General features: G+C 36.7%; 1 protein-coding gene across 1 annotated transcript in view; it reads left to right on the forward strand.

Annotated features, from left to right (window-relative positions):
* The window catches only part of XIRP2 (xin actin binding repeat containing 2), a 495,477-nt gene that overhangs the window by 235,403 nt on the left and 233,356 nt on the right, over positions 1-26,718 (forward strand). The window contains exon 5 of the mRNA XM_037523459.2: positions 13,781-14,215. Within this exon, the coding sequence (XP_037379356.2) occupies positions 13,799-14,215 (417 nt within the window). The 5' untranslated portion in view covers positions 13,781-13,798. The remainder of the gene's footprint in view (positions 1-13,780; positions 14,216-26,718) is intronic.

The following is a 26,718-nucleotide window of genomic DNA, read 5'->3' on the forward strand; positions in this document are numbered from 1 at the left end:
GAAGCATAATTAGGATATACCTGGAGAACAGGAGAGGAAAGAATACTGAAGCAGAGGGAACACATTTGCAAAGGAAAGAAAATAAGGAACATGTGAGACTGAAAGAACCGAGTGGTTGCATTCTAGAATGAAGGGTAATGGAGAGAACCAAGGTTATGAGTCCCATAGATTACCAAAACCATCCCTGAAACAAGGGAAAAGATAGAATTCTTTACTTAGGTTTGTACCAAAATATTTTACATGTCAGATGTGACAATGCAAAACAGCCCACATTTGTATGAAAATTCCAACATTGGTGCTGTATGTACAGTGCTTTTTTCAGCTCATTAGTTATTACTGTAGTGTTTGGGGACTTTTTTCAGTTTTATACTACCTCAGCCTACCTTGCTACAACATCAGGTTCACTGACTCAACATATTGATGACTAACTGAGTGCAGATACTGACAGAGAAAACCAAGGTCCAAAATCATTGAATTCAAATAGTTTCTTGGGCATTGCTCACCTGGATGTCTAGATAAGGCCGTAGGTAGTCCTCATGATGCCCATTAACAGACCTGAAATGAAGCCCAGGTGAATGAAAGTTTGTCTCACTAAGTGTGAAAGAAGGCTTTGCAGCTTGCTCATGGTAACATCACCGACATAGCCCTTTCAAATCTTCATTTCACTGAATTTTTTTAATCAAATGACTTTTGTTATTATGAAATAGTTATTTTCCTTAGTTCAGACATACCTGAAGTATGACTTACTCTACAATTCCCTGAATAATGGGAAAGTTTTCTCATTTTTACATAAATGGTGCAGCTTTTCATGTGGTCTTTAACAGATGCCAGCTATTTTTTAATAAAATAAAAATACAGAAGTCATTTTAAGTGTAATAATTAACATAAATAATTTTAAAAAATGTATTCAAGACCGAGATTAATAATTAATTTTATAACTATATATATGAGGCTTGCATTTTATAATCAGTGGTTTTTGCTTTATGTCAATGTTTATCAAAATGACTTGTGTAAGATAATACCTGAGGATGTTATGGGCAATTTATAATAAAAAATTCTCTTGTTCAGTAAGTTCATAACAACACTGAACTACTTGCACTTATTTTTGTCTAAAAAAGCCTTTAAATAGAAGTGCACATTGTTGTTCTCTCAGAATGGGATGGATGTTAGGTTTCTTAAATACATTTGCCCAGAAATTCTTTCTGTTTTGTTTTCTGACGAATGTCAGTGGGACACTTTAAGAGAAATGCTGCCCTCTGCCATGTTGGATGTCATTCTTTGATTAAGGAGTAGGGGAGAAGAGTTGTCCCCAAGAGCATGTCACAGCCGAGGACAATTGATTAATTGGAAACAGTGGCTTGCTTCATCACCGATAGTACTGAAAACGTGTCAGTGTGATCTACTGTTGGAATTACAGAACAAACATCTCTTACTGAGAGGAAATGTTATAACAGCCTGGATCCAATCAGGAAATAGAAATGATTCAATAGGTTGAAGAGAAGCTTTATACAAAGAATTAACAACTATAATGAAAGCGTAACCATAACATATACGGAAACACTACATGATACAGTAGGTATGATTACATCTGGAAAAGGATTTAGATCTTGGAGAAGGTATGGAGAATGGAGAAGCTTGCTAGCAGGCATGAGCTGGCATGAGCTGGTCGGGAGCTTCTAGACAAACAGTAGGCCACTGCTATGATACAGACTAAGAAGATGATCAGCAACTGGTGGTAACAAGGCAATGGAAGTTAGAAATGTGTCTAAGCAAGAGGGCTGCAGAGCACAGTGGGAATGCATAGTTTGCTAGAGGGAGCAGCAGGTCTGTGGTTATCTCTTGGGTCATCTCTTGGGTCATGGAAGGCTGTGTACAGTCTGCTCAGAGCCTTTCAAATCAACAGCTACTTGCTGTGAACCTCCAGGCCACAGGAAGCTGTGGGATTTATTTGTGAGAGGGCTATAGACAGATTATTCCCAGATTAAGGCAAGATCCTGAAGGGATGCTTGTGCCTGGGCAGGATCCACTGAGTATAATATCTACAACTCCTGACACCCACGAAAGAAAGTGCAGGAAGCCTTTTCCTCCTGCAATGTCCCTCCAGTGCCCTCTACTGAGAAAGTTAAACATTGTACTCACTTTAAGGAATAAATGCTTAACGGGATTTAGTTGTTTACCATGAATCCTATATTTAAGAGTGCATTTAGAGCTGAAGGGCAACACATTGACCACTGACACTTACCATTTATCCTTCATGATGGTGGCTTATAATTGCCACCGTCATAAGTTGTCATTGCACAACATGCATTCTGGTACTGGCTATACGTCTCAACTCCCCCCGCCCCCCCACCAAAAAAAAAAAAGGAATAAAACCTGGAGGAGTGGCTCCAAATCATTTGCTCATTTGGTTTTGACATTTTATTTTGAAATCGTAATAGAATTGCAGGAAGAATTTTATTTATAAATTACAAATAGAGTACAGAAATTTTTTTTCTTTCTTTCTTGTACTTTTCACCCAGTTTCCTTCAGTGGCTACATCTTAACTATAGCATTATTAAAACAAGGAAATTAACATTGACACTGTGTGTGTATAGTTCTCTGCTATTTATCATATGCATAAATTGTTATACTTACATTATAGTTGTTGCTGCTTTATAACCAGAGCAAGGAGAGCAGAACTTTTCCATTGTTACATGAATCTCCCTTGTGCTACAACTTCATTGTCAAATCTACTCCACCCACCACCCCAACTTACATATGCCTTGACATTCTTTTATCTGTTGCATGTATCTGTAATTTTTGTCATTTCAAGAATGTTATATAAATTCTGTCATACAGTGAGTGACCTTTGAGATTACCCTTTTTTCATTCAGTGTAATACATTTTCACATGTATTTGGATGATTTTTATCTACTTTGCAATCTCTGCCATTTAATTGGTGTTATTAAATGATACACATTCCATGTAATAATTAATATTATAGGACTTAAACCTGCCTTTTTAGTCTGTTTTATCTTTGTGCCCTTCATTTTGTGTGTTTCTGTATCCTTTTCCATGCCTTCTGTGAGTTTCTTGAATAGGTCTTAGAATCCAATTTCATTTATCTGTAGTGTTTTTTAATATATAAAACTGATCACAGTCTATTGTTGTCAGAACATTATCCGTTTGAATGAAGTATAGACTCTTTTCTTCCTTTTTCTCTTTTCCCTCCTTTTTTTTTTTTGTCTTCTGTAACTCCTCTGTATGCTAGGGAAGCGTATCTGTTACACCTTTTCCTTTAATCATCAGATATAACTTTGACAATTCAAGAGGAAGAAGTCTAGTGTATTTCTACATGCTTTTGCACTTTCTATTGTTCTTTCTTCATTCCTGATCTTCCAAGAATCCTTCTTTTATAATTTTCTTTGTATTTCAAGAACTCCCTTGACTATTCTTTTGGAGTAAGTTTGGCAGCATTTAATTTCTTAGTAATTTTTTGCTTGAGAAAGTCATAAATTTACCTTCATTCCTGAAGGATTATTTTGGCAGAAATATAATTTGGGTTTAGCAATTATTTTTCTTTAGCAGTTGAAAAATATTTTGTTACTTTCTACTGGCCTCCAGGAGTTTGGATGAGATATTCACTGCCATTTAAATTGTTTTTCTCATATGGGTAATGTGCCATTTCTTTTTTCTTTTTTATATATTTTATTTTATATATTTTTACATCATTTTTCCTTTTTTGCACAATGTATGCTTTTTCATCTTGGTTATAGTCCTCATACAATTCCCACCCCTCTTATTTTGACCATAATCCCTCTTATCCCCTCTCTACTCCTCCCCCCACTCCCGTGTGTCTCTGGCATATAGTTGCTTATTGCTTGTTGATTTTTACTTTAATATAATTAGTCTTTCTCCTGGACCCTTATTTAGGTTTTCTAAATTCCTGCTATGAGTGAGACCATCTGGTATTTTTCTTTTTCTTTCTGGCTTATTTCGCTGAGCATGATCCCTTCTAGCTCCATCCATGTTGCTGCAAATTGCATGTGTTTATCTTTTTTGATTGCTGAGTAATATTCCATTGTGTATATGTACCACATCTTCTTGATCCAGTCATCTATTTTTGGGCATTTGGGTTGTTTCCATTGCTTAGCTATTGTAAATAGTGCTGCTATAAATATAGTGCAGGTGCCCTTTGGAATTAATGATTCTATGTTCTTTGGGTAAATAATTAGGAGTGAAATTGCTGGATCATATGGAAGCTCCATCTTTAGCAGGTTGAGGAATCTCCACACAGCTTTCCATAGTGGTTGGACCAGTTTGCACTCCTACCAGCAGTGCAGGAGAGTTTCTTTTTCTCCACATCCTTGCCAACATTTGTTGTTGCTAGTTTTTTTAATGTGTGCCATTCTTACTGGTGTAAGATGGTATCTCATTGTAGTTTTGATTTGCATTTCCCTGATTACAAGTGATGCTGAACATTTTTCATATGCCTGTTGGCCATTCACATTTCCTCTTTGGAGAAGTTCCTTTTTAGCTCTTCTGCCCATTTTTTTTTTTTTAAGATTTATTTATTTATGTGTACAAGAGCTGGGGTACAGGCCAGAAATACGGTGGGTGAGAGGATCCACCAGAGACAGAGTGGGGAGCAGAGCAGGCAGAAGGACGGAAATACACTGCTGAGGGGAGCAGCGGGCAAGACAGGTGAGGCCCTCCTCGCCATTGGGTTTCTCCCTGGCCAGCCAGGGATCGAACTCGTGCTGCAGAGGCTGTGGGTTGCTTCACAGTGCGGTGCTTAACCACTTGTGCCACTAGGGAATACCTCTTCTGCCCATTTTCCTCTGGATTATTTACTTTGTTTTTGTTGAGTCTCATCAGCTCTTTGTAGATTTTTTTGTGATCAGTCCTTTATCATTAGTGTTGTGTGCGAAAATTTTCCCCCAGTCAGTGGGGTATCTGTTAGTTTTGGTTACTGTCTCTTTTGCTATACAGAAGCTTTTAATTTGATATAGTCCCAGCTGTTTATCTTTGCCTTCACTATCACTGCTTGGGGTGATGAGTCTTTAAAGACGTTACTGAGGTGTATGTCATGTAGTGTTTTGCCTATATTTCCTCCTATATATTTTATGGTTTAGGGTCTTATGTCTAGTTCTTTAATCCATTTTGAGTTGGTTTGTGTGCATGGTGTGAAGTAGTAGTCAAACTTCATTCTTCAGCATGTTGCAACCCTGTTTTCCCAGCACCATTTATTGAACAAACTTTCTTTGCTCCATTACATATTCTTTGCTCCTTTGTCAAAGATTAGTTGACTGTAAATCTGTAGGTTTATTTCTGGGTTTTTTATTCAGTTCCATTGGTCCATGTGTCTGTTCTTGTTCCAATACCATGTTAAAATTATGGCTTTGTAGTATAGTTTGAAGTCTGGAAGTGTGATGCTGCAATTACCTTCTTTTTTTTTTCAGGAGAGTTTTGGCTATTTGGGGTTTTTGGTGGCTCCATAAGAATTTCATCAATATTTGTACTATTTCTTTGAATGATGTCATTGAAAGTTTTATTAGAATAGAATTGAATCTGTAAATTGCTTTTGGGAGGATGGCCGTTTTAATAATGTTAATTCATCCAATCCATGGGCAGGGGATGTCTTTCCATTTCTTTGTGTCTTCTTCTAGTTCTTTTAACAGCTTTTTATAGTTTTTTTTTTGGTTTTGTTTTTGTTTTTGGGTATAGGTCCTTTACCTCTTTTGTTAGGTTTATTCCCGAGTATTTGATTTTTTTTGTTGTTTCAATAATAAAAGGGATGGTTTTCTTGATTTCTTCTTCAGATTTATTGTTTGTGTATAGGAAGGGTACTGATTTTTGTGTGTTGATTTTGTATCCTGCTACTTTACTAAACTGATTGATTAGTGATTAGTTTTTCTGTGGAGTTTTTAGGGTTCTGTATGTATATTATCATATGATCTGTGAATAGTGATAGTTTTACTTCTTCCTTTCCTTTTTTGGATTCCTTATATGTCTTTCTCTTATCTTATTGCTCTGGCTAGGACCTCCAGTTATATTCAAAAGCAGTGATGAGAGTGGACATCCTTGTCTTGTTCCAGATCTTAGTGGAAATGCTTTCAACTTTTCACCATTGAGAATGATATTGGTTATGGGCTTGTCATATATGGCCTTTATGATGTTGAGGTATGTTCCTTGTATCCTGAGAATTTCAAGGGCCTTTATCATAAATTGTTGGAGGTGGCCACCCTGCGTAGTGAGCAAAAGGGCCTTGACCTGAGTCCCTAAGGCATGTGAAAACACATGCGTCTCGGAGGAAAATCTCTGAGTGACAAGACTTGGTGTTGAGAGCCTGGAAAGTGACCTGCGTGGAGTCGGGCTTCTACATCTCCACAGCCTGAGAATAATAAAATGGAGAGATCCTGTGCAGTAAGCAGAAGGGCCTTGACCTGAGTCCCTAAGGCATGTGAAAACACATGCGTCTCGGAGGAAAACCTCTGGGTGACAGGACTTGGTGTTGAGAGCCTGGAAGTGAACTGTGTACATCTCCACAGATTGACAACAACAAATAATGAGCGAACTTCCCCGGCTCAGGCTAGGAGGCGATAAGATTATGTGTGTGAGAACTAACCGCCCAGTACCCTACTGTCTGAAGTAAATAGATAATAGTAAGAAAATAGACTAATCATTCATGCATGTTATCATTATGTGGTATGCTTTGATGTTACACCTGCTGCAATTAAAATATTATATAATGAGCACTAAGACAATAAAGATTTACTGCATGCTGGACATGACAGTCCCCCATGTCTGATTTCCTTCACCGTCGCGGGTCAGGGTCGGACTCACTAGAAGTCCACAATAAATGGGTGTTGTACTTTGTTGAAAGCTTTTTCAGCAACTATTGATATTATCATATAGTTTTTATATTTCTTTTTGTTGATGTGTTGGATTACATTGATTGATTTTTGGATGTGGAACCATCCTTGTGTCCCTGGAATAAATCCTACTTGGTCATGGTGAATTATCTTATGGATATCTTGTTGGATTCTGATAGCTAAAATTTTATTGAGGATTTTTTGCATTTGTGTTCATTAGAGAGATTGGCCTATAGTTTTCTTTTTTTTTTTTTGTATTGTCTTTGTTCAGTTTTGGTATTAGTGTAATGTTGGCTTTATAGAACGTGTTTGGTATTATCCCTTCCTTCTAAATTTTTTTAAAGAGTTTATGAAGAATAGACACTAATTCATTTCTGAATGTTTGATAGAATTCATTCGTAAATCCATCTGGTCCTGGGCTTTTGTTTTTGGGGAGGGTTTTGATGACCATTTCAATTTCACAGCTTGTAGTTGATCTGTTTAGGTGTTCTATTTCTTCTTTATCTAGCTTTGGGTGATTGTAAAGTTGCAGGAATTTGTCCATCTCTTCTAGATTGTTGAGCTTGTTTGCATGTAACTGTTCATAGTAATCTGATTATTCTTTTGATTTCTGCTGTGTCTGTTGTGATTTCTCCTCTTTCATTTGTGATCCTATTTATTTGTGCTTTCTCCTATTTTTCCTTTGTGAGCCTGGCTAGGGGTTTGTCTATTTTTATTATTTTTCCAAAGAACCAGCTTTTGGTTTCATTAATCTTTTGGGTTTTTTTTTAAGTTTCTTTTTTTTTTCCAAAGATTTATTTATTTATACAAGCACTGTGTACACTCAGAAGTGCAGGAGGATGAGAGAATTCACCAGAGCCAGAGCGGGGAACAGAACAGGCAGACCGACAAAATACACTGCTGAGGGGAGCAGCAGGCGTGGCAGGAGAGGTCTTTGCACCATGTGGGACCCTTGTTGGTGCCTGGGGATCGAACCAGCGCTGCAGAAGCTGCGGGCAGCTTCGCAGCCCAGCGCTCAATCGCTGTGCCACCAGGGGAGGCCCCTGTTTTTTTAGTTTCTATTTCATTTATTTCTGCTTTGATTTTTTTTTTTTTAAGATTTATGTATTTATTTATACAAGCACTGGGTACAGTTAGAAGCACGGAGGGTGAGAGAATTCACCAGAGCCAGAGCAGGGAGCAGAACAGGCAGAGGGATGAAGTATACTTATGAGGAGAGCAGCGGGCATGGCAGGAGAGGTCTGCGCACCATGTGGGACCCTCGCCTGGTGGCCGGGCATCGAAACGGCGCTGCAGAGGCTGCAGGCAGCTTCACAAGCCAGCACTCAACCGCTGTGCCACCAGGGATGCCCTCTGCTTTGATTTTTATTATTTCCTTTGTTCTACTGGTTTTAGGGGTTTTTTTGTTGTTGTTGTTCTTTTTCTAGTTCTTTAAGATGTGACATTAGGTTGTTTCTTTGAGTTTTTTCTTGTTTCTTGATATGAGCCTGTTTGCTATATATTTTCCCCTCATTACTGCTTTTGCTGCATCCCATACATTTAGGAATTTGGTGTCTTCCTTGTCATTGAACTCAAAGCATTTTTTTAATTTCTTCTTTGATCTCCTCATTAATCCAGTGGTCTTCCAGTAGTGTGGGTTTCAATCTCCATGAGGTGGGAGGGTTCCTTGTCTTCTTTTTATGGTTTATTTCTATTTTGATGCCTTCATGTTCAAAGAAGATGGTTGGTATAATTTCAATCTTGGTGTATCTGTTGATGTTTGTTGTGTGTCCAGTATGTGGTTGATCCTGGAGAATGATCCATGTGCGCTTGAGAAAAATGTGTACGAAGATTTTTTGGGTGTAGTGATCTATAGATGTCTGTTAAGCCCATGAGGGCTAGATCCTTATTTAGAGCTTTAATGTCCTTACTTATTTTTTGTCTCATTTATCTATCCATTGTAGATAATGGTGTGTTGAAGTCTCCCATTTGTGTTTTTTCTGTTATCTGTTTTCAGAGATGATAATAGTTGTCTGATATATTTTGGTGCCCCTTCATTAGGTGAGTATATGTTAATGAATGTTATTTCTTCTTGAAGTATTGTCCCCTTGATCATAATGTTGTGACCGTCTGGGATTCTTTCTACCTTTTTGAGTTTGAAATCTATTTTATCTGATATAAATATAGCTGTTCCTGCCTTCTTTTTTGGTCTATTCAATTGTAGGATTGTTTTCCATCCTTTTACTTTCAGTCTATTTTTATCTTTTGTAGTTAAATGTGTTTCCTGGAGACAGCAAAATGTTGAGTTTTGTTTCTTAATCCAGCCTGCGACTCTGTGTTGTTTTATTGAAGAGTTTAGTCTGTTTACATTTAGAGTTAATATTGATATGTTAGCATCTGTATTTGCCATTTTGTTTGTCTTTTCTCTGGTTTTATTTATATTTATTTTATTTATTTTTTTGTCTTGTTTCTCTTATTTATCCCTCTGTTGGTTCTGGCTTTAGGACTCCTTGTAGTATTTTTTGGAGTGGGGGTTTAGTCGTAACAAAATTCTGGAGTTTCTTTTTGTCTGGGAAGGTCCTTATTCTTTCTTCATAGAGGAAGGAATGCTTTGCAGGATTGAGTATTCTTGGTTGGCATTTGTTGTCATGGAGTCTGTTGACTATGTCCCTCCACTCTCTCCTTGCCTGTAGTGTTTCTTCAGAGAAGTCTGATGTCAGCCTGATGGTTTTCCTTTGTATGTTATCTGTTTCTTCCCTCTTGTCAGCTTCATTATCTTTTCCTTGTCTTGGATTCTCGGGAGCTTTACTATTATGTGTCTTGCTGTATTTTTCCTTTCATCATGGAAGTTTGGTGTTCTTGCTTCTTGTATGTCTATTTTCAGCTCCTTCTTCATGTTTGGGAAGTTCTCTTCAATTATTTCCTTGAATATTTTCTCTGTTCCTATGTTTTTCTCCTCTCCTTCTGGGATTCCTATAACTCTTATATTTCCTTTCCTCCTGGAATCAGATAGTTCCCGAAGTCTTTCTTCATTCTTTTTCCTTTTCTGTTTTGGTTCTTTTTATTTCTGTGTCTTTGAGAGTACTTATTTGTGCTTCCATTTTATCTATTCTGCTTTCACTGCTTTTCCCAGAGTTCTTTAGCGCCTCCATTAATCCTTTGATCTCCTGCATTTCTTTCACTTCCCTCTTTAGGGACTCAATTTCATTCTTCTGATTGTTGATTATTTTTCCCTTATCTCTGTTTTCCTTTATGACTTCTTTCAGTTTTTTAATCATGGCAATTTTAAATTCTCTATCTGGAAGGCTCAGAAGTTCTTCCAAGGCACTGTTGTTGCATTCTGGTGGGTGATTTTCTTTTTGTGGAGTGTCTTTTCCCTGAGGACTTGCTTGATTGCTTGTAGTTTTTCTTCTCCCTGCTGCTTGTTTTCTAATTTGTCCTATGTGTTGGGAGACTGTGTCACTGGCCAGCATCTTTTTGGTGTGTTCTTTCCGGGATGTCGGAAACTGGTAGTCCAATTGAGTCAAAAAGTGTTATGCTAGAAGTCTAGTCAGGCAGTGGTATTATGAATATGTTAGTGGTCGCTGTCACAGAAAATTTCCTCCTGTGTTTGTTTAATTCCGGAGGTGGGTCTTACAGTCCCACAGACTGCCCTGTCCATGGCTGGAACACCCACTAGGCTCCAAATCGCTGGATCCTCCTCTGGACTCTGACTGGCAGCCAGATGTGGCCTGGCTTATGGGGGCTTTTCAGCTGAACTCTGGTTGTGGGTGGTAGGTGTGAACTTATTCCCCTAGACATACGCAATGTTGTAAACCAATGTTAGCTTAATCAAGGGGAAAAAAACCCCAGAAAGAAAATATCAGTAATAGCATGATAAACTAACCGCAGCCAATTAAATTTGTTTGCCATCTACAAAATTGTTTTACTCTGATGCTTCCTTGAAACCTCAACAATTAATTGTTATCCACAGTGTTTTACCTTCAACAAAGTCCTTTCTTATTCCTACAGAAAGGACTTCATATACTGTGTGCTTAAGCATGCACTAAGTATAGTGTATACTTAAACAGCTTTGAGGCTTTACTAGTAGCTAAGTTGAGAAGCTACTGGGTTCTTGAAATTGCTAACCAAAGAACTAGTGGGAGAAGAATTAATTATGTACTATCAAATGAAGTTATGAGAGATGATTGCAGTTTATGTTTGAAATGTTGATGTTGTACTATATCATGTTTTAATTTCTCAATGTGTGAAGGAACCCTTCCTCTTAAACCATTCATAGCTTATAACAATTTAGTAGACTTAGCTTTCTAAAATTGAAATTCAGTGTTTGTAAATGAAATCTTAATTTCCAAATCAGTTTTAAATATTAGGATCTCCTTTTCAGTAGGAGTGTCAATTTTTCTTCCTTCTGAGCTTTCGTTACCTAACTTTTTCATTGAATAACCTCATGAGATCACTATTATCAGTTGTGATAATGTCTCATCAATTCCCTTGTTAACAAGATCTTTTCTGAATTTCAGTCACACATGAGACACAGACATTTCCAACATATGTTGATTAGATTTTCAACACATGCTTATGAGTTTCCCAAATGATATTCAGGTCTTGTTTGGTGCTACTGTTTTACTGAGACTTTCTATAATAAATGACTAATCCAAAATTATTAATTAGCAATATTATTAAAACCAAATTTTCCAGTCTGCTCAGTCTATGGATTTGTGACTTAAATTCCCTCTTTCTTCTCCCAAGCACTTTAGGAAGCTCATGTGCAGTGTAAATGTTTGAATAGTTTTAATGATGTTGTTTTTGCTAGAGATGGGGCTGGGAGTGGAGTTAACAGCTGGGGAAAGGGAGGAGGGTTTCATACATACTAGTAGTTTAATATGCATTATGTAATATATCTCAAAATGAAACCATAATGTATATAAACACATTTTATAAAAAGAGTTTTTGCAGGGCCTCCCCGGTGGTGCAGCGGTTGAGTGCTGGGTTGCGAAACTGCCTGCAGCCTCTGCAGCACTGGTTTGATCCCCGGCTGCTCCCCGGCCACCAGAGGAGGGTCCCACATGGCGCGCAGACCTCTCCTGCTGCCCGCTGCTCCCCTCAGCAGTGTGCTTCAGTCCTTCTGCCTGCTCTGCTCCCTGCTCTGGCTCTGGTGAATTCTCTCACCCTCCCGCGCTTCTGACTGTACCCAGTGCTTGTATAAATAAATAAATAAATAAATCTTTAAAAAAAAAAAAGAGTTTTTTCAAGGTCACACAGTCACAAAAACCCAACTGGGATTGAAAACTTCTGCTGTAAGTATAGAGCTAGTCAGTAGTCCATGAATCATTAGGAGACCATTAAATCAATTCAGTGAGTAGCATTATTTTAAAAGGGAACCATATCAGAGTAGAAAACATCATCAGACATTACATGGTAAGGAAAACTATTATTTAATGAAAACAAGTTTATTTCATATGTATATGTATACATACATGCATACATATATATGTGCATATATATATGTCACTCAACATTACCTCAATTAATAAAAATACATTTTAAAAAAATTAGTTAAAACAAAGTTCCAAATTCATAGTGTGGAACCTCTGGGTTAACCAAAATTATTTCTGCATTAAAAATTTATGCTAACATATAACTCTTGTAGCCAATGGTGTATGTGTATATGTGTGTGTGTGTGTGTGTGTGTGTATTTCTGATAAGAGTACATTTTGCCATCGGACTTTTTCAATTCATCACAAAACTCTAAAACAAGGAAGAATTCTAAAGAGTTTCACAGTGAGGTGTGAATTGGACTTCAAGTACAAGCAAGAGATTACACTCCACTTGTTGAGAGGTTGTTCTGGAGTCATACAAATGAATTTCAAACCCAGGCTCCATCACTCCAAACCCTGGGCAAATTACTTCTCAGTTTCCTCTACCAGGAAAGTAGTAATAATAACAGCAACTAACTCATTGTAATATGTTGGGATTAAAATGAGATAAACATATAAAGTTATTATCAAAGGATTTCATTATAGCAAAAACTTAATAACTTTTAGCTAGTAGTCTATTACTTCTGAAATAGTTTGAAGACATTTGCAGAAAACAATAATTTCAAAGGAAGTCCTAAAATGTTATAGGCAGGAGAAAAACCCTTAACTTTAGTGTCAGACATGTTAAATCACTCTTCTCCCACAATATGCTAAACGATAAATGAACATTATCCAAGTTCTACATTGTAAATAATTGTTGGATGATCTAACATAGAAGGGAAAGGGAAGAAAATGGTGTCTTTCTGCTTTTTCTCTTTATATTCAAATATTCGTGTGTTAGTTGAACCTTAGGAGTTACCTTGCTGAAATTTGAAACTGAGTCCTGAATAGGGAAGCCTTAGGGAGACTGAAGGAAGGAGCAAACCACTCTAGATTGGTAGGTGGTGATGTTAATAAGCAAGGGAACCTGCATAGTGAGAATTGTCCTGGATGGCCACAGAAACAGGACATCTCTGCACAACCCATCGGAATCTTAAAAGTTTATACACAGGCTTTAACTGGGTTCAGTCCTGCATACAGGCCAGATGGTCTCTGCAATACATTACACTCTCAAGACTGCATCTTTAAACAGCTTCTAGAAGAGTGGAATGGACATACATTCCAAGGAAATGGGAGGCAGGGAAGGTGCATCCATTGAACAGGTCCAGCTTTCAGGTTAGCCATGATCATAGCCTCTCTATGACTTCCTCCAACACCATTAAGGTATAAATTAGTCCTCTACTTAATCTTTCTATTCTAGGTTAACTGACATAAATAAGAGGAAACGAGTCCAGAGTTGGAAATAGCATAGCAAAGCTGAATTTCTACGCTGAAACACAGACCCTAAGAGTTGGCACTCCTGACACTATGTTTTGAAAATTACTCACACCTCTGTGCATACCTTTGATGAAAGGACTTTTGATATTGCAGGATATTCTGGAGCAATCTATGTTCCCAATGCAGAAGGGCTCCCTGAATCTCCTGAGGCAGAAATGGGAATCCACCGATTACCAGAAAAGTGAGTGTTGTCCTGGTGGCAGCCGGTGCAGACTTTTTCAAGCTCCAGAAAGCAAATTGCTTGAACCTGAAGGAGAGGTAATGCCAGAACCTGTAACCCCAGATCCTCCATGTCTGCCCTTCAGTGTAAGAGAAAAGATACTGAGCTCAGAGCCTATAAAGAGGGGCCTTGAGAGCAAGAGTAGCAACTCCAGGGAACACAGCTGGCCATCAGTGCTGAAGGATGACTTGTTGAGTGGTCGGCACCGGATAGAGCACTTCTCCATTGCCCTTGATGAGCTGAGGAGTGTGTTCGAGGCTCCTCAGAGTGGAAACAGATCACCCGGACCTGCTGAGTATGTTCGAAAGGTAGGGAACCATCGAATAAGAGCTGAAGTTTTTAGCTTGCCTTTTATTTCTGTGCATGTCATTTTTTTCCCCCCTCACCTGTACTCTTGACAGATGTACTGAAGCAACCATGTAACACAGTATGAAATGTGGCTTCCTCTATTACTGACTTCTCTGTGGTCTGTTCAACTTCATTTCATTCCCACAAAAACAGCTCCGATAGGTCCTTTTAGGTGGGTGTTTCTTTAATTGTGTGCTTTGTTTCCACAATCAGGTTGTAAGTTCCTCAGATACAGGGACAATTTCTTAACTATTGTTTGTGCTTCCAACATCTTGTAAATGGCTGGGTTAGTTAGTGCTCAATGAGGATTTATCAGTAATGATAGTGATGTGGTACAAGGGAAAGCTTGTGATCTACACTTTAATCCCCCAAACTGCCTTTTACTTCTCTACTACTTGGCGCTTAACCTTGCCAATGTATGTCTTAATCAGATAATTTGCAAGGATATTTTGGGGGATTGTTGGTAATAAGTTTAAGTCACTAAATATATTTGGAATATTTTGTCACAGATAATAACCTTGCCTCAGTCATTATGGTGTACCATAGTGTCACACATAAAATATAGCTATTAACTAAAAGGAACATTTAATCCAATGTAAGAAACAGGCTTAGCAAAGTTATTAACAACCATATTTATATTTCTGATGACAATTAAAGGCAACTGCTCTTTCACCTGGAATTGTTTGAATTTAATGCACTTATTAGCACCCCAATGTGAAGCAAACTCGGTGCTTTATTAATTTTTTAGACCTAGTGCCAGTCATCACGAAGGTACATTTTCACTCTTATTAATGGATAATTAGCCTTCACAGAAGACATCACAGGAAAATTTTTCAAAATAATTTATTTTGCTAATACCAGCTCTCAATTTTGCTATTGAGACATAGATAGTTGTTATAATGAGATAATTGTTATGTAGCAAATAACTTGATTTTATCAGAAAAAATGTATATGATGTGGGCCTCCCCAGTGGCGCAGCGGTTGAGCGCTGGGTTGCGAAGCTGCCCGTGGCCTCTGCGGCTCCAGTTTGATCCCCGGCTGCTCCCCGGCCACTGGAGGAGGGTCCCACATGGCGTACAGACCTCTCCTGCCACCCGCTGCTCCCCTCAGCAGTGTACTTCTGTCCTTCTGCCTGCTCTTCTCACCGCTCTGGCTCTGTTGAATTCTCTCACCCTCCCGCGCTTCTGACTGTACCCAGTGCTTGTATAAACAAACAAACAAACAAACAAACAAACAAATAAATAAATAAAACATGCCTCCATAAAAATAAATAAATAAAATAAATAGATAATAAAAATTTTAAAAAATGTATATGATGTTTGAGGTTATGTTGAAGAAAGAGGATTTTTTTAAAATATGCAGTCTTTCTCATCCAAACTTGAGGTTTTTCTTTCTCTCCTTTTTACTCTACAAATGCAATCCTTTTCCTTTATAATATCCTGTAGTTGGATAAGTAGGGATTTGGGAAAGTTTAACATAGATTTTTAAATTTTCTTTTTTTTATCTTAATGAAGAAAAGTAAAGTTACAGAAAAACAGTTTCATTCAATCTCTCTTGAACTTTGTAACAATTTTGGACTTTTACCCAGGATAAATGACAGAAAAAATGGCCAAAGGTTAAAAAAAAAACAGTCATCATAAATTCTGCAATATAACCCATCCTCATCTAGAGCTGATATAGCTGCTTAAATGCAGTAGTAAGATGAGGGATTAATAAGGATTTCTGGTTGAAATGTAAAATTGCTGTAATTTGTATGGTATGTGATTTTGAGTTTAGTGCCTATAAAATTGATTATAGAAAGAAGCAGATATATGAAAAATACCAGTGGGTTTACAATTGTGAAATTTGGTAAACATATTTAATACACTGTGTTTCAGGTATCCTCAGGTATGGTATTTCCCTAAATGGGTGAAATGTGGGCAATTCGAAATTTCTAATCTGTATATGACTTTAGAATCAGTTTACTTAATAAGCATTAGAAATGTTTGCAAATTCCTCTATAGGAATTCCATGTGACTTCCAGAGAATGGAGAAAAAAAATGAGAAGACAATGAGAAATTAACTTGTTTTTTTTCTGATGAAGTAATTATGAAGTAATTAGTAATTAGTTAAGCATGAAAATTCTTGTTCAACTGAAATTGAAATTACAGATTTTACACCAAAGCATAACAATTATATACCACCTAATCCTTAACCCTTTTTTTGTTTGTTTGTTTTTAAAGATTTATGTATTTATTTATACAAGCACTGGGTATAGTCAGAGGCACAGGAGGGTGAGAGAATTCACCAGAGCCAGGACGGAGAGTAGAGCAGGCAGAGTGACGAAGTACACTGCTGAGGGGAACAGCAGGCGGCAGGAGAGGTCTAAGCGCCATGTGGAACCCTCCCCAGGCTGCTGGGGATCGAACTGGCGCTGCAGAGGTTGCAGGCAGCTTCGCAACCCAGCGCTCAAGCACTGCGCCACCGGGGAGGCCCAACCCTTAACCCTTTCTATAGATCTTTTTTCTTTTCTCTCATATTAATATTTATTCTATTATTATATAGTAATAAGATAATATTTATTTGAATAAATTAAGCAAAAATATCCTAGCTACTTTATAACTAGGACACATTTATGGAGCCACTTACTGAGATATTTGTGATGTGAAAGTTATTCAATATCTATGATATTTAAAGCAAGGACAGAAAATGATTTCAGATAAGGGACATTCTTACAATTAGCAAATAATCTAAATAATTATAAACAATTAAATGTGTTTTAATGTTACTATAGAGGGTAACTCTTCAGCAATAGGCACCTTTTTAGAATAAATTTTATGAACTTTTTTAATTTTTGTGTAGAACAACTGGGGTGTAGGCCAGAAGTGCTAGGGTGAAAGGATTTACCAGAGACAGAATGGGGAGAAGAACAGGTGGATTTACTGAAATACGCTGCTGAGGGGAGCAATGGGAGAGACAGGAGAGGTCTGCTGTGCCAAATGTGGGTCAGCTCCCTGGCCAGGGTAGAACTTATAGCACTGAGACTTAACCCCAGACCACCAGGGAGGCCCTTATGAACTTATTAGGGTTCAGTCTAGAGTTTACAGAAATTTTAAAGATGAACAGTATTTTATACATTATGTATATAGTTACATATACACCTACACACACATATATTTGTTTAAAGCATTTTTGGAAAACAGAACTAGGTCTTAAAATATTAAAAAGTGTTCATTTAATGATAGTTTTTGCTTTTAGAAAATACTTGTCAATTGGAAAAAGAAACTTAAAGTCAATAGTATTATTTCTATGCCACGGACCAGCACAGCGATGGACGATGAGGCCGTGTCAGGGTTGAGAGATTGCGCGGGGTGGTCAGGGATTCGGCTAATGACAAACAGACACACTTCAAGAGAGTGAAAGTCTGAGTGTAATTTTATTTAAGTTAGTGGCCAGTATATATATGTTTTTTTAAAGGCATAGGATCAGTTATTAGTGAACTAAACCAGTTGGCTCATAGGTTTACTTATCGATGACAAGGCAGTGATTTATGTCCAGAGTTACATTTGGATCTAGGCACATTCCTAAGCAGTCAGATCATTAGTTTTGTCTTTTGTTTTATATAATTACATTTTCTCTTAGCTAACCACTAAATTCATTAATTATTATTAATTATAACATGTGCACTTATTTTTATGTAATAACACTTTTTCATTAAGGATCAAAGCTAAGGAATTTTAACATATAACAGAGCAATATTGAACTAACAATTTTGTTGTTACACAAGGCTTAGTGGTGTTTCATTTGAGTCATCCTTGTTACTAGATTTCATATGTTTCTTTAATTTAGCAATCAATGACCTTTATAGAAGAGAAGGAAGAAGTTTTAGAAAGAGAGTGAAGGGATAAAATTTGTAGGTTTGAGGAGACGAGATAAGGTTCCTTTTGGTCAGCATTCTTGTGGAGGCTTCTTGTGGTCGTTATCTTTCAACAGGCTTCAGTCTTATCTATGTCTTCAGGGGGGTTTGCTGTTCTCCCACTGTGCGCTGGTTCCTTGCCCAGCCGGACCTAGGGATGGTGGCGAAAGCCATTAGCCCTAAAGGTCACTGCAGGGGGAGGTGCAGCATTTCTATAAGTATGAAAGCTCATTAAAGAGATACAGACTTCTAAAAAAATATTCAGTTTTCCAGAGCCTTTGTTAAAACAATTTATCCTAATAGAATTACAGTAGAAAATTAATAAATCCTTATAATTTTCCCTACTGTCATTTTATTATTTCCAAAGAGGTTCTGTATAGCATCCTATTGTTATCATTTCTAAAATAGCTTACATGGGCCTCCCCTGGTGGCATAGGGGGTTGAGCGCCATGCTGTGAAGCTGTCCGCAGCCTCTGTAGCACTGTTTCGATCCCAGTTGGCTGGCGAGGGTCCCACATGGCGCGGCAGACCTCTCCTCGTGCACCCGCTGCTCCCTCAGCAATGTATTTCATCAGTCTGCCTGTTCTGTTCCCCACTCTGTCTCTGGTGAATCCTCTCACCCTCCCGTGCATCTGGCCTGTACCCGGTTCTTGTATAAATAAATAAATCTTTAAAAAATAAAATAAAATAAAACAGCTTACAAAAGCAAGTTAGAATCAGCTTTTCAAACTAAAGATTATTATGCTCATAAGGCAGATTATAATTCACAAACACAAATTCACATAAGCATTATCCCAAATAAATGGTGTGAAACATGACTTTTAAAAAGTTCTTAGTAACTTGTAAGAATCTGTTATCAGAAAAAAATTACTATAGATGGCAAAAATATCAGTTAGCATTTGCTGTGTAACAAACCATCCCCAAACTAGCAACTAGTGAGCATTTGTTATTGCTCACAGACTTTGTTGAGCAGAGGTCATCTGATCTTGGTTAGTGACGCTCATACAACTGCAATCAACTGCCAAGTCAGCTTCAAACTGGCAATTTGAGGCTGGTTACAGAGTTGGCACAAAACAACTCTGCCCTGTGGTCTCACCATTTCTAACAGATTGCACAAATTTATGCATACATTATAAGAATTTCAAGAGAAAATGTGGAAACACTGGAAACCCCTTAAAAGTGGAAACACTTAAAAAGTTTTTTGCCAGAAATTGCATGAACTTAACCAGATTAAACTGGTCAAAGTAGTCACAAAACAAGTTAGATATTTGACATGCTGAAGTAGACACCATCACTTGATGAAAGGACCTGCAAACTCATATTTGCAAGCATAAGTGGATACATGAGAGAAATGATTACAGTGACTTTGCAGACATTTATCTAAGGAAAGTTTACCAAAATACATAAAGAAATAGCGTGGTTTGATATATCACAAATTAATGCAAATACTAGGACAATCCTACACAAAAGGATCCATGTTGATAACTATTTGGCAACAAAACTTGTCTTATTCTTCTCTTAGATTCAATTAAATGAATAAACTGACAATACTTAATGCAGATAGAACAGTGACCTCCCAAATATATCTACAGCCTCATCTCCATAACCTGTGCATATGTTTACTTGACATGGCAAATGGATTTTATCAAAGTGATTAAACTGTCTTGAGATGCAAAGATTCTCTCGAATTATCCTGGGTAAAAATTGCAGCTTTGTAAGTGGAGGCAAGGATAGCAAAGAGAAAGAAAATCAGCAAAGAGATTATAAGAATCAGAGGTGGGAGTGGTGCAGGGGCCATGACCCTAAGAATGTGGGCAGTCTTAGGGACTAGAAAGGACAAATACACCAGGTCCTCTGTAGAACATTCAGAGGAATGTAGCCTGAGGAAACCTAGAATTTATAGCCCAAAGAAACTGATTGACTTACAGAACTATATGATAATTAACTTATTAAATCACTAACGTGGTAATTTGTCACAACAACAATAAGAAATGAATACAGTTATGTTGTAAGCACGTCAGACATTACTAAAAATGTGGGTAGTGTATGATTTTTTTAAAGATTGATTTATTTATGCACACAGGAACTGGGGTACAGGCCAGAGTTGTGGGGGGATGAGAGGATTCACCAGAGACAGAGTGGGGAGCAGAACAGGCAGATTGACTGAAATATACTGCTGAGGGGAGCAGCAGGTGAGACAGGAGAGGGCTGCCGTGCCATGTGGGTAGCTCCCTGGCTAGGGATTGAACTTGTGCTGCAGTGGCTGAAGATAGCTTCAAAGGTTGCATCTTAACCCCTTGCACCACCAGGGAGGCCCAGGTAGTGTATGATTTTAGAACTTTCCTCTGTTCTTTTCTGATGAATATATTAATATATTTCAACAGCAGGTCTTTCACCTTATTCTAAATAATTTTAAATAATCAGGTGACATTAATGCATATTAATAAATCCTAGATTTGGATGATCTCTATTTGATATACAACACATAGTCACCTAAAATGCATAAATTTCTCGGAAGCTTCCAGTTGCTGTCCAGCAAGCTGGCATAGTGAGGTCACTGAACAAGCCTCACTAAAAGATTCCTTCAGATCCCATTTTAAATAAGGGTTTCTTGACTAAGTTAATTAATTAATTTGCCTTTAGTCTGCTCATGTTGTTAGACTTAAAATGGTAAATGATCTGATATTCACAGTAAATTACTTAGTGACCTTCTGTATTTTCAATGCATAGTTAGAACCTTTCTGTACAGTTCCACTCACTTGTGCAGTCATGTTGAATTTACCTAATGCCCCAACCGAAATTGTTACATCACCTACTTAGGCCCTATTAGTTTAACAAAAACCATTCAGACATGAAGTTGAAAAAAGGGAACAAGGGCTTTCCTGGTGGCACAAGGGGTTAAGATGCAACCTATGAAGTTATTGACAGCCACTGCAGCACGGGTATGATCCCCAGCCAGGGAGGTGACCCACATGGCTTGGCAGACCTCTCCTGTCTCGCCTGCTGCTCCCCTCAGCACTGTATTCCAGTCAGTCGGCCTGTTCTGTTTCCTGCTCTGTCTCTGGTGAATCCTCTCACCCCCTCAAAACCTCTGGCCTGTACCCCAGTTCTTGTGTGCATAAATAAATAAATCTTTAAAAGAAAAAAAAGGGAACAAAATCATCATATTCTAGTAGTACTGCCTCAGAATGTATGAGTGAGGGTGTAGGAAAGAACATGAAGAAACAAGCTAAGTGACTGTGGGGCTACATGGACATTAATGATTAAATAAGATATAAATAATTAAGCATGGAATAGCCCAAAATATGACATGTTCACTACCTCCCATAATCCAGACGTCAGCTTTTCATTTAATGAGCAATTTGTCTTCCCTACTTTTTATTTCTGCATAAAATCAAGACTTTAAAAGCACAGGTGAATCATGACTTCTAGTTTGATTTCTACACAAAATCTCTTCATTAGAGTTTAAACATACATTTGCTTTTTAAACTTACGCATCAGGGGACACAGGGATTAATTTATCTCTAATCTCAGAGTAGGAAGCACTACTTCTTTTCAGACCATTATTTAGTCACAGAGGTCTAAGACTCTACATTTTCCACCCTCCTCTCTCATCAGTATTTCTGAGATAATATCTATGGAGCATGATAATTTTGTAAAATAATTTAACAGGACAGAGTTTATTACAATCTTGAAAATTGCTGAAAAATCTGGACACCAAACTGTCAAAAATATATTGTTAATATTTTTTTCTTTAAGAAGAATTTAAAAGATCTTTGAAGATCTTTTTTAAATTTCATAGATATATTACACCTTTCTTCCTTTTTGTACAATGTATGCTTTCTCCTCTCAGGTGTAGGCCCCATAAAATTCCCACCACCCATTCACCCGTGCACCATCACCATAGTCCCTTGTGCTTTTTTTGCTTGAAAAATAGACAGTAGGTTTTTTTTTTTTTTAAGAGCTTATAGTTTAATGAGGTCACTACTTTTTTTGTTAGAGTACATATAAATCATAATTTCCATTTCAGCTACATATAGCTTACAGACTAAAAAAAACATAATTATTTGGTGACAAAGGTCAGTTAGAACCTTGCCTCATTGTACAAATTTGAATGAGTTATTAATTCCCTTCATTAATACTTAATTTTCACTTCTATAAAATGAGGAAATTAATATAGCACAGGATTGTTGTGAAGATAAAATTTTATAACACCAAATAAAATTTGAGAAACAACCCCCTAATAGCAGCAAATGGATATTTCTTTTATTTTCTTTTCTCTAATCAATTTGTGTAAGTCAGTACATGTCCTTGTGGGAAAACATATTATCTCAATGGGCTTCTGTTTTATCACCTATAAAAGCAGAGAATTATACTCTGTTGTTTCTAAAAGTGGAAAGGTACACATTTTGTTGTTTCATTACTGTTAACACCTTAGTCTTTTATAAAAACACTACTTAGAAGGCTGTCATTGAATATTCAGTGGAGCAAATGCTACTGAAACTTTGCAACATGAATTACATTCCCATTTTGAGATAGTAAAACAGTAACAATTTGATAAACTATAGTTTCAAAATTTTGTTAAACCCTAGACAGATGTTTTTTTGCCACCTTTCTTTCCAATTAATAGAAAGGGAACTGGCAATTAGGAATTCAAAATCCAAATCCCAAAGAGATGAGACTCACGTGGTATTAAAATGATATTGCTTTTCACCCATATAGCACACCATGAACAAATTAAATGTAGTCTTCACAGACATTCTAAAGATGAGTCATAATGTTTTGTTTCATTTTATGTAGGTTTTTCTTTTTAATAATTTGTTTTTTCAAGTGATGTTAGTATACTTTGGTTTTTCTTTTCATCCATTTGTATGTTTGACAAATTACTGCCTCCTGTCCAGGGATTTATGTTCATTGGGGTAAAATAGCTGTGTGACCTGGTGATAAAATATCCAACTGAATACATTTGCATGAACTTAAATACTTTCAGATGAAACTGCTATCTCATTTCACGTTTCTTTCACAGTGATATATGCAGTCACAATATGACATTGTTTAAGATTGTAGTGCCAGTAACCACAGAAAGATGTAAAGCAATACTGACTCCCCTTCAACTGGGAAAACTGCTATCATTTCATGGATGGGCATTCTTTGACATTTTACTTGGGAGACTAGCAAGTATTTTTATCCTTTTATTATCGGAGTATTGATACCAACTCTTCTACATATGATTGCAAACCCATTCTTTTACAAATCCTTTATTCCACAGATATTTATCCAGCATTTCTACTTATTGACTTAATTGCTGCAAGTCCCATGCTTGACAAAATTTCCTACTCCCTGTCCTGACATTAATGATTTTCGTATTCAGTTGGGTATTTTGAAGAATATTTTTAGTATAAGCATAAACTAAAGGGAGAAATAAAAAAGACATTATGTCAGAAGGATGATCAAATTGGGAGAATTTTAGTCTTTATGCCCTTTATGCCCAACAAGAGCCGTGGAGATGACATTCCAGACATTCACACAGCAATCCAAAGGCTATCTTAAAAGAAGTCAACATAGGAATTTCTTCCACAATACCCATTTGCTATAGAGATGTCTGAAAGGAATTAACTTAAATCATCAGAATTAATATTGCTATTAATCTGATACATTGATATCAGTATGTCCAGATATGATATCACAGGCTGTGAAAGACAAAACGTCACACTTGTGGTATTTTGCCAAAATTAAGAAACCTCAATTTAATCATGAAAAATATAACATAAATTCATGTAGCAGGACAATCTATAGACAATTTGCCATTGTTCTTTAAAAGGGGGAAGACTGTATTAGATAACTATTGAGAAGCTGCCATAGATTGAAAGATACTGATACATGATAACCTAATTGAGGATGGGACCCTATATTCAATCTTGAACCAGAACAGAGTGCATTAGTGGGACAGTTGGTAAAATTCTAATAGTACTTGATTATTTCATGTTTTTAGAATTATATCATAGTTAAATGAAATGTTAAGATTAGGATTCAGTCAAAGATGACATCAGAGGAGCTACCTGGCTTTGCTCCAGGAAAAATAATCTGAAAGTTAATGCACAACATCTCTTCACCCTGAAAGTTCTGTGACAAGGTGTATGGTAATTCTATGTATTATTTTTGTAACTTTAAGTATAAATTTATTTCAAAGTGAAAGTTAAATACTGTTATCATCACTGCTAAGGCTTTAGCACTGTAGCGTGGAGTCTCTTTTGTTTAGATTTTTCCAAATCTAGCATATTTATAATTCTTATATTTCCTTGCAAATGTGATCTTTGTCTTCCCACCTCCCAAGTTCTAAAACTTTGGAAGTTTTGGCTATTTAATCTCTGCCTATAATCTCAGGCACTCTGCAGTTAGTACTTTTTCTAACAGAAAAATTGGGATCCAAATCAGTAGCTCAGCTGATGACAGCTGAGTATGGATAGCTTTATGACTAGATCATTTTACAATTTATAACCCATTTCTACTTCTGGGTTTCCCTATAATTTTAGAAATAGAGTGTTTCTTTTCTGTTTATTTGTATTTTTAGTGTTATAGTTTAGAAACTTGGTTTTGTCTTGACCATGGTAGTTCTAAGTCATTGCTTCAAATTCATGAAGTTCAAATTATCTCGCCTCAAACTTCAAGAACTGTAACTATAATCCTTCTGATGTTGATATGACAGCAAGCTTCAATCTCTATAAAATATTTGCCAGCCCCTCCACAATGCTCTAAGTCTTCTTGGGTGGTATAATACATTGTTTTTTGCTGTGTTTCCCAGTTACTCCTACAATTCTTTCTGTTTGGAGCTGGTTCCTCTAAGGGCTAATTTCATTAGCTCTGTAGGCTCCCCAACTGATCTTTCTCATTGCAAACTAGCCCCAGGGTTGACATAGGGAAATTTCTTTAATGAAGTTGCCTTGCTCATTTCTCAAAATCCTTTTCCGAATTTAGAAATCTGGAATCTTTTGTCAGGTTTAAATTGAAGATACTTAGCATGGACTGCACTGCAGTTTTAAGTGTCCTTAAAATTCAGAATGGATGTGCTTTTAAAAACAGGCACAGTCATCCTTTTACCATCTTCTTGGATGCCAACTAGTCTTTAATCACCATATTATACCCTTATCTTAGCACCTGCCAAGCACTCACTTTATTGTGTATGGAAAACAAATGGTTACCACATTCTCCTACTTGGAAAGATATTTCTTTATTTGCTTAATGTGTAGTGGTGAGTGAATGCAATGAGTTCCAAACACCTGAAACAAATTCAAGCTCCATTAATGTTTCTCATCTACATGAACTACCAGATATGATGATTGATCGCACTTAATAGTGTGCTAACTTGTTTTATGTCAAAGTAAGGCATGTATTGGATGCCATGAGACAAATTGCTCAAAGAATGGTTATGCATCATAATGCGCACAGTTCTCTACCCACCCCATCCCCACTTATGGGAACAGATCAGGAGTATATTTAAATTTCTTAAAATGTTCTTATCTCAACCTTGATTAGATGACAATCTTTTATTATTAATGATAAGTATGGTATAACATTTCCATTTCTGATTATAATGTTTCTGTAATTTAAAATTCAGTATCTTTCCCATTTACCTTTTTTTTAAGTGTTAGAAGAAAATTTTCTGTGTCTCGAGATATGTTTAGAAATGCATTAAGAAAATAAGTGAAGCTATGGTTAAAAAAGAGTAATTATCAATGACAACAAAAAAATAAAAAACTTGGAATCTGCAGACATTCTCTCTCTCCTCTCTCTCTTTCTCTCTCTCTCTCTCTCTCTCTCACACACACACACACACACACATACAAACACACTAATACACAGGTTTTTGTAATACTTTGTTTAAAACATTTATTAAAACATTACTTGTTGATAAAATTGATTTAATATTTAATGAATTTATGTAAATGAATTATTAATTAAATAACTCAGTAAAACATTCAAAATAGTTATAGTAAACTTGAGATGTTAAAGAATATGTGTTAATGTCTCTAAAAAGATTTATTAACTTTTGGTCAGAAGTATAATGTGAAAATATCTTCTCCCATTCAGTTGTATGCCTTTTCACTTTGATGCAAGTTTCCTTCAGTGTGCAGAAGTTTTTAGTTTGATGTAATTCTGTTGGTTTATTTTTGCTTTTTTTCCTTTGCCATTCAAATTACATGAAAAGATGTTAATATTCTCTTATTGTTATAGAAATGTATATAAAAACAATGAGATAGCCAAGCCTGAGTCATAAAGAAATGGAAAATCTGAGTAGACATAGCACACCTAAAGATATTGATAATGAAAAACCTCCCCCAAAACAAATAACCAGATGAGTCCTTCCAAATATTCAAAGAATAGCTAATACCTATCCTTCTCAAACTCTTGCCCAAAATTGAAAAAACAGGGAATGCTTCTTAACTTCTTTTATGAAATCAGGATAATATGAAACTGGTTATACTGGTTTATACTGGTTTCAGGATAAAACTGAAACCAGACATGGACATCAAATAAAAAATTATAGGTCAGTGTTTCTGATGAATATAG

This window comes from Talpa occidentalis, unplaced genomic scaffold (genome assembly GCF_014898055.3).
Source record: "Talpa occidentalis isolate TD23 unplaced genomic scaffold, MPIMG_talOcc4v2.1 talOcc4.3, whole genome shotgun sequence".
Taxonomy (NCBI): Eukaryota; Metazoa; Chordata; class Mammalia; order Eulipotyphla; family Talpidae; genus Talpa; species Talpa occidentalis.